The 9,378-nt window shown below is 40.7% G+C and overlaps 1 protein-coding gene across 1 annotated transcript in view; it reads right to left on the bottom strand.

Annotated features, from left to right (window-relative positions):
- Window positions 1-6,039, bottom strand: part of dstyk (dual serine/threonine and tyrosine protein kinase) — a gene marked incomplete in the record, with an annotated part of 14,353 nt that extends 8,314 nt beyond the window's left edge. Inside the window, 2 exon segments of the mRNA XM_035661393.1 lie at window positions 3,049-3,455; window positions 4,925-6,039. Of these exon segments, the coding sequence (XP_035517286.1) occupies window positions 3,049-3,455; window positions 4,925-5,123 (606 nt within the window).
- Between the last annotated feature and the right edge of the window lie 3,339 nt (window positions 6,040-9,378).

The raw sequence follows: 9,378 nt of genomic DNA, 5'->3' as shown, positions 1-9,378 counted from the left end.
GTCTGTCTTCAGCTGTCACTATCATAAAGGCAATAAAAGCCCCAAAAATATACTTTAAAAAAAAGAGAAAAAAAAACACATCCATCACATGCTGCTTCTATTTCTGAACACATAATGGCAAATAAATATTTATGGCCGTCTTGGGAATGTCTGTGCCATGGCAGAAAAATGACAAGTAAAAAGGTTTTCTTAACCCTTGCTAAATAACAACATTAACAAAAATAGTCTCAGAGACAGCTTCAGAGGGAGACCATAACGAGGGAAGAGACAGCCAGAGAAAAGAGGCAAAAATGACCAACAGCTACACAAAGGAGACAGTCAGTCCTGTCTCCAAGAAACAAGAGCTGAGCCCATCTGAGCAGTCTCTTTGGAACAAAGATAGCCTGCAAACATTTGTTCACAACCAATCAAAATCAATACAATGTTTGAATTGCCTCGATACAGTTAGTTTTCAACAACAACCCTCAAGAAACTGGCCTATTTTAAAGTTACTATGTTGTTTTTCAAAGAGTGTCAGTATGAGTAACGTTATTAATGCTACTGTCTGACTCAGTTTTACAAGTAAACACAGTCAAGACAAATGGCCATGTAAGAAATGTTCCCCCATTAGCATATTTTAAGAGTGACTGCTAATATCACAGGCATCTGCTAACAAGCAGACTTTCTCATGTGAATTCATGGAGCAGCAGCAATAAACATAACACTATATGTACCTTAAAATAATTTTAGAAACATGGCGACAGGATAGCACCCTTTTTGTTGTGTGGGTGCTTAAGTTTAGGTGGAAAGCACGAGTAAACTCTGGGATGAAGAGAAGGCTAATTAGCAAGTTGGTTCTCATCTGCTGGCCTCAAACAGGTTGCTGCGATTATGGCAAGAGTGTGTGAATACCACAGTAAGCAGAGAGATTCTGTGGCTTTGTTTACTCCAACATAAACATGTTAATCTCTTATTCATTCAGCACAAACTGAGTGCTGCTTTCGTTTGAGACAAACCTGTGTTTAAAATCCTGGTTGCTGGAAATTTGTAGATTAGCAAAGTAGCATATAATTTTCTTTGAGCATGGAAGAAAAACAGTAAACCAGAAATGAAAGTAATCCTCAGACACATTAAATTGTTCTGCCTCTCATCTATCTATGAAGTTTGTATTATTATTACAAACAATAACTCAACTATTAAAGCCTCTGAGGTCCTCACAAGCAAGCGTGACAAACTTTTTGGTCCAAATACGGGATTGCAGATCCCACGCCGTTCAGTCAACAGAAATGTTCCTTCTAGGCGTTCATCTATTGTACTTGAGATAAGACACTCAACTTTACCAACATGCTTTTTGTGTATAACACGATGACAGACAATGAAAAGAGCCTCTATACCAAGGGCTTTACCAAGCAGTGTCAGTAATACATTAATATATAACTTTTAAACGTTAACTGTAATTCAATATTCACCATGTATAATGTGTGTCAACATTAGTACAAATTGACTGAACAAAAGTTGTGAATAGATCTTCTCCACACAGCTACCACAAAATCCTGACTTTTGTTATTAAAAAAAACAAACAACATGAACAACCAGTGTCCCAGCTTTCAGTTGTAACCATGGCAACTTCATCACAGCAAAAGGGTTTGGGATTTTTTAACATGACCTAGTCATGTGAATCGCACCAGACCAGTGGCATTACGTAAGGGGGTTGGGCGGGTGGGCTGCTCTGAGGCAGAGCTGGGCTAGTTTCTGGGGCCGTGTGATGCTCACTAAGGGGCCTTAGTCTAAAGGATTAGAGGCTAATTTCCTCGTGTCACACATGATAAGGAATGACTACAATTCTTACACCATGCTAAATCAATTCACCCCCACAAGATATTGTGATTTTCAAGTTGCACTGGCAGAAGACCAGCATGAACACAGCACTGTGTCCCAACAATCTTTCCCTTCTCCACGCAACTTCAACACTGACCTGTGAATCTGTTTTTAAGAACCTGAACTAGAGAAAAGCAACTGGAAAAGAATGTATTTCTGAACAATAACACAAACCAGTTAAAGTAAAACACTGAACAGCACAGGAAATAATCAGCTCTGCTCAGTAATCTGTTTGTAAGCTAAGCTATGTGTGGAGACAAAGGCTACAGGAGGAAATACCAGCACACAAATAATTAAACACACACTTAGGGCTAGGCCATGGGACTGAAATTAATGACATAATTAAAGGACTGTTTTTTGTGCCAATATACCACAACATGATTCACAATATGTAAAGATTAGATAAGATGTTGTTTTTCACATAAAACTAATTAACAAAATAAATTGTATTAGTGTCCCTTAAAAGGTTCCAAACCTCATTAAAAAAGTTATTTTAAAACATTAGAATTTTACTTCACTATATAATCACAATATGACTTTGAAAAGATGGCTATAATTATTATTCTTAGTCTTCACATCCACACAGGGAGTTGTTTGTTTGCATTGCTTAACAAAACACTGTGGTATTTGTCATGTGTGGAAATGATGCATATAGAATGTGTGTATATATGTGCTGTATTTGATGTCTATCCCTCTCTCTCTCTCTCTCTCTCTCTCTATTAATTCAAGCGATATTCACAAACATACATAAAGAAAATGGAGGATTAGGCAAATGTTTCAGAGATAGCCTAATACAAGGACGTGTGTGCATATCCAAAAAAGCTAATTCACTGAATACATGTTTTTTTAATAGTAAATTAATCTAATTATTGACAGCATGGGTGTACCATATTAGAACTGGAAAACAAACTAGTAATGTGCTGATAATGTCATTAGCCTAATTTCATCAGTTCTGCTAAAAGCTTTTCCAGAGTGTTTTAGAGACCACATTTTTTAAATCAAAGCATGTACTTCTGCCTCAGCTCACCTTCACTCTACATCTTCTTCCAAAAATCAGGAAGTCAGCAACGAGGTACATGGTTACTGCATGTATCTCAACTCTGAATGAAAGTTTGTTCATTTCAGCTTTGAGACCCAGCATTGAGAGAGTATTATAGATCCAGTAGGTTTCACACTGTATCCACGGCCTACCTGTAGCAGTGGGTGATGCAGAGTGATCTCCAGCTCAGCTAGCCTGTGAGCCGGGTCCTCACATTCCTCGTGAATCTCCAGGTCCTCCAGGGGAACCGTATCCCAGCGGCCACAGTTAGCCGCCAGCTGATGCACCAGTTCATACTGGCCAGGCAGCGCCAAGCTGAGCCGTGTCTGCCTCCCATGGGTGAAACACAGCTTCCGCCTCTTGCAGACTCCCTCGACTCCTCCGCAAGCCTCTCCGGCCTCGGGCCCCAGTGGCAGCAGCCTCTCCCCCAGAAGGCAGTTGAGCAGCTGGTAGCGGGCATCACAGTCCTGACCTAGCACCAGGATGTACGGGGCAGCGCCCACAGTGTTTCGTAGGAACTCTTCCTCATGGCTGGGAAAAGAGATGAAGCTAAACTGGCCTGAGGAAACAGAAGGGGGTATGTGATGTTCAAAGGTGGACTGAGAACAGAACTTGGTTATTCAAAATCAGTATCAGTAACCCTGAGAAACACTCTTCACTCCTGGAATTTGGGACCTTTTTAGGAACTCTTGGTCAGCACTGTAAGCAGAATTTAGGCATTCAATGACATATTATCCTTTGGAGCTGAGCATCACTTCCAGAGTATACAGTAGATTATTGTTCCATGATAGAGATATTAAAAATCTGATATCATTCCATGGACTGTTATTTCCTGATCTAGACTTAAGATCAGCACACACAGAAGAACCGATTCAACCTTCTTATTGAGGGTATAAGACATAATCCTCAGGGGTGCTGAGTCACTGTGTAAAAGAGTTATATAACAAAAGACAGGAGAGAGTAGCAATGGCCTACTTTACATTCATATTCCAGTGCATTTCTTTCTAAACATACATGTGGTTTTACTGTAACTGTAACTCTAATCTAGCATTCAACCGTCCTGGCCTGACATGACACAGTAAAGCTCTCAGACGGACTTGTGTGAGTATTTGACAGACTATGCATAACCTCTACCTAAAATAACAGATCAAAATCTATTGTATCATCCTTCTGTATCATGTGATACACATTTTTGTCCAGATAAGTAAGTGTAACCAAGACATTGCAAGATGAATCTAGTTAGCAGGTGAAGACATGGGTTTAGCTCTGCCCATGAAAGGCAACATTATGGTCTCCTTTTTTCTGTTGATTATGACTAATCTTAAGATTAACATTGTTCATTCAACATTGAGGGAAATTATTTTAACCCTCTCCGTGTACAAGCCGCTCCTGCAGATGTGACGCATTACGTTTTATCTGCATACCATCAACTGTTGTGCATTTTAATCAATGTTTCACAGAAATAAGTATCATAATTCATGTGGACAAAAAAAAAACTTACAAAACTCATGAAATGTTAGAATATATGAAGCAGTGAAACACATTTTATAAAACTGTTGTAATGGAGAAATGTGGTGCAACTATATATATAGTGGACAATATGATATATATATTATAATGTTATGATATTAAAATATGTCCACACACACACAAGAGGCTCAATTAATTGAAAATAGAAGAATGAGTGTGTGATATCCCTCAGCCGGGTAGTGAGTGCAGAAATCTCAGCATATTTGGAGCACTTAGTCTGCTCATGCTTTTGAAAGGGGGCTTAATCTCTTTAGTTCTCCCTCACCCTAATTAATGCATTTCTTTCAGTCTACGTCTTGATGCAGAAATCACTTGGCAGCAGCAACTTAGTTAGTTCTCTTTTTTTTTTTTCTTTTGATGGTTTGTTTCGCTGCAGGTCGAGATACAGAAGTAAAACACAGCCATGGATATGCTAATGCGACAATGTAGGATGCTTTTTAAAAACACACATTCAGGTGCAGTGCAGGGACGTGGCTGCTGCACGCTGTTCACACCTACCCGCCTCCAGAGAAGCTGAATCCGAGCTCATAGTTGATGCACAAGCATTGCTGTAGTTCTGCCTTATTTCCCGGAAGAAAGCGTTAGTCTCCTTCAGGTTCTTCTTTAGCTGTGTGGTGTGTTTGTTGTAGCTGTTAAATGTCCTCGTCAGCTCCCGAGCTAAAGGAGTCGCTTTCTGCTGTTGCACGTTTCCCTCCATGGTCACCAGGTCGAGCTGCTCTTTCCCTACTTGTTGTGATGTACAAGCTTAAAAGCAAAGTCAAAATCAGTCCTGTTATCACACCTTCCTCGTTAATAGTCAGTAGTCATGTTTGTCCACCTGCCAGGCCTCGGCAGATCATGAACATTAGTGTATTAGACAGACAACAGCCCCTACAGTGGGGCTTTGCCTTTGTGTTGTTATGATACTGCAGCTGACCAGCACAGCTAGCTGAACTGGGAAACAATTATCTAACAAAGTAAAACCGCTATTTCGGCATCTTGTGTCACCTTTTTTTCCCCCGCTTCTACTTCACAACCGACCGACTGACTGTCTGCAAACAACTGAGGAGTGTCTTAAAAAAACCCGACAATGTGTTGACGCCGTTGAAATAGTTGTGGCAGCTCGTCTCGACGACCCCAGACAACGTTAGCGCTGTTAGCCTGAAGGCATCTCCTGGCCGTCCTCGCCTCGGCCTGGCACAGCAGACATAATAACGAGGGTCTTTAACTGGAGGTAGAGAGTCCAGGGCGCCGTTTCACAGCCGTACAGCTCCGGGTTTAAGAGACAGAGGGGTCACACAACTTCTGACAGCTGCCCCTTTAGTTAAATGACAGCGATGAGACGTTTTCCCGACTCCGCGGGGGGAAAAGATCTTCCTAAACTGGCTCCGGCCCGGAGAAGCCAGCGGACATCTTCCACCCTGGAGAGAGGACGACAGCACGGCGAACTGGAGGAGCTCACTCGGTTCTTCTCTCCCGTGATGAAGATGAAGAGGAGGGTCCGTGCTGGTGCAGGGCGAGGTGTGTCCGAGCCAAATTACATAGCTGGGACCGAGCAATCAAATCACTGCAGAACAGAAAGTCGACACGGCCAAAGTTAGGGAGAGGAAAGGGCGGTTCGGGATGGCGCGGTGCAGTCTGGGAAGTGTAGGAAAATTGGGGTGTGTGTGTATCAGCAGCTACTATAGAGAGAGTGTGTGTGTGTGTGTGTGTATCAGCAGCTACTTTAGAGAGAGAGAGACGAGAGAGGAGAGAGTGACGTGAGTGAGGAGTGAGTGAGTGAGTGAGTGTGTGTGTGTTTCGTGTGTGTGTTGTGTGTGTTGTGTGTGTGTGTGTGTGTGTGTGTGTGTGTGTGTGTGTATCCAGCAGCTACTTTAGAGTGTTGCGCGCATGCGTGTGTGTGTGTATCAAGCAGCCTACTTTTAGAGAGTGTGCGTGTGTGTGTGTGTGTTGTGTGTGGTATCAGCAGATACTTTAGGAGTGTGTGTGCGTGTGTGTTTGTGTGGTGTGATCCAAGCAAGTCTTCTTTAGTGAGGGGGGGGGGGGGGGGTTGCGCGCATGCCGTGTGCTGTGTGTATTCAGCAGCCTACTTCTAAGAGAGTGTGGTGCGTGTGTGTGGTGTGTGTGTGTGTATCAGCAGCTACTTTTAGAGTGTGTGTGTGTGTGTGTGTGTGTGTGATCAGCAGCTACTTTAGAGAGTGTGTGCTGTGTGTGTGTCGTGTGTGTTGTATCAGCAGCTACCTTTAGAGTGGTGTGTGTGGTGTGTGTGGTGTATCAAGGGCAGCTACTTTAGAGAGTGTGTGTGTGTGTGTATGTGTGCGTGTGTGTTTCAATAAATGCAATGTCACAGTTTCAATTATAATTATTATATATTATATTATTATATAATTATAATAATAATAATAATTTCATTTAATTTGGAAGTCAATTTTAGACATGGAAAGAAAATCAAATAGATGAGATGTTAGGATGACAAAAATACAAACCCTCAAAGCAAGGTAAAAAAAAACTACTATGGAAAAAACCTACTATATAGAATTTATGAGACAACATACATTTCAAACAGGTCAAAGTTTTGCAGCCTGTGAAGACAGTAGTATAATGTCTTCTGTGGATGTGAAGGGAGTTTTTTAAAGTATAAGAACATACCCCTGATGAATGTGATCAGGGTTATCTTGAGTTTGGCTTGAGACTTCAAATATATGGCAGAAAGCCTGTTTTACAAACCTGGGGTTGAAGTTTGAAAGACCTCCGGTATTTACCAGGCCGAAGGGCTCTGGATAAGTCAGGATATACCTCTTTTTATTGATTCCAAACTTTTAAATTCGTTTTTGTTCCTGGCAGTAATGGTTTCCATAATGATCCCAGTAAATCTAAGAATACAAAGTATAATTTGTACCCTTGATTTAATTAATTAGTTCCCTCAAAAAACAATTTTTTTTTAGCTCATATTATTATGAATTCCAGTTTACAAAATGTGAAAAAAAAACAAGAGACACGTTTCTTGTCGGTTTTATACACCATCATGATACATTTCTGTGGCTAATTGTGGCCCAAAGAAGACCGACCATATGCAGTGGATGTTATATCCCCTTCATGTTCCATCATATCTCACACATACACACAGTTCTGCACCACTTCCATTCACTCTACCTGACAAACATTTGTTACAGAATTAGACTGATAAATTGCATTGAGGCTATTGTAGAGATATAATAGAGATCAGTTTTGGGCAGGGTGGTAGGACTCCATAAGCTCCCTCTTCTGGCAGACATACTGAATTACAAAAACAACACCTTCAATTAGTTGTGATCCTTTATGATAGTCTACTAAAAGTGTATATGCTTTTATTTCACAAATGTTAAATATTTGTCATATAGTAACAACTCTTGTTCGGATCAGATAATATGTGGAAATGTGTGCCGTGTACAGTGTGACAGATCAGACAGGTCGGTATTTAATGAGGTTGTTTCCCTTAAACTTCATTTCTCATAATTTATTTTCCCTGTCTAGGTTTTTAGTATTATCCTTTCTAAATAAAGTGGGCATTTCATTCGGTTCCCATTTCACAACATTTTGTGGACTAATTGTGAGTTGTGGTTCCTTTCATTGTCTATTTTGTGCACAGTGTTCCTGCACGCATGAATGAAAATGCACTGGCACATTACTCAGAAACCTGAATGGCAACCACAGCGGCTGTCCCTGAGGGGTTAGGAGGTCAATCAAGACAGACTCTCTGAAGGAGCAGCCAATTGGCTCAAAGTATTAAATCTGAGTGTTCATCCTGTCCCCACTGACGAACACAGCTGTGTCTGAACTAACACCACATTATACATCTTTACATAGGATATCAGGAACACTGAACATACTAATATGTTTAGTGTGTAGTGGGGAAACCTGGGACAGAGCCACTGTCTGTTTCAGTATAAAACCAACTGGGTCACATCTGTCAGCCGGTGTACTGTGTCTGGTGACTGCATGCTGATCTCTAGTGGCCCACAACTGTAATGACACTACTAATCCAACATTTTATTTCTTTTCTCTAACGTGTCTTTCAGTTCACTACAGACTGCTTATTTAGGAGCAGATACTTCAATAACCAACAAAGATACAAGCTCCATGAAGTCAGCTAGGATTTAAAATGCTGTATCTCTCTGTGCCGGCAGAAATAAAAGAGGAAAAGGGGTTATAGCATGAAACTGTGACAGTGTTATTCCAGGTAATTTTAATAATCCACAGGTAGATATAGTTTATGTTGGAAACGGAGAAAGGCCACAGTATTTACAAAAATATTTTGCTTAGTAAGAGTATAGCTAAATGTACTTAAATGATCAAAAGTAGAAGTGCTCATAATGCACATAAAAGGCCCTTGTGAATGTTATACTATTATATATTATTTTATTGGATTAATATTAATGAATTACTGGTGCATGCATGTGTAAGTAGGATTTTACTGTTGTTGGTCAAGGTGAAGCATTTATTTCATGCAGTAATACTGCTGGGTAGTTTGTTTATTTATCTCTTTATTCATTGTCTTCATGACTAGAAGCGAGATAAATCAGAACAAAACTACCAGCAGATATTCAACCTGCATCGAAATAAATGTCCTTCACCTTGACGAAACAACAAGTCCGAAGACATCTACTCTACAACAATGCATTCGCCACCAAGTAACTTCATTAATTATTAGCACCTTCCAATGTAAAATAATATATAGAAGTAATGTATATCGGGCACCCGGATTACGACCCGCACATCGTCACAAGGGCCTTTTATGTGCCGAGTTGAGTGCAGACACCTATCTACTATTTGGATCATGTAAGGTACATTTAGGCTATAACTCTTACTAAGCAAAATAACGTCGCGCTGTCCTGGAGATACAATACTCGGCTGGGTTCCGTCGTTTCCACCATAACAACTGGATCAGCTCCCTTTACAACACTGTGGATGTATTCAAACGATGTACGTGGAAA

Source organism: Morone saxatilis, unplaced genomic scaffold (assembly GCF_004916995.1).
Source record: "Morone saxatilis isolate NCDOM2014 unplaced genomic scaffold, NCSU_SB_2.0 Contig18, whole genome shotgun sequence".
Classification (NCBI taxonomy): Eukaryota; Metazoa; Chordata; class Actinopteri; family Moronidae; genus Morone; species Morone saxatilis.
The sequence above is the reverse complement of the archived record's forward strand: the minus strand, read 5'-3'. Positions and strand labels throughout refer to the sequence as shown.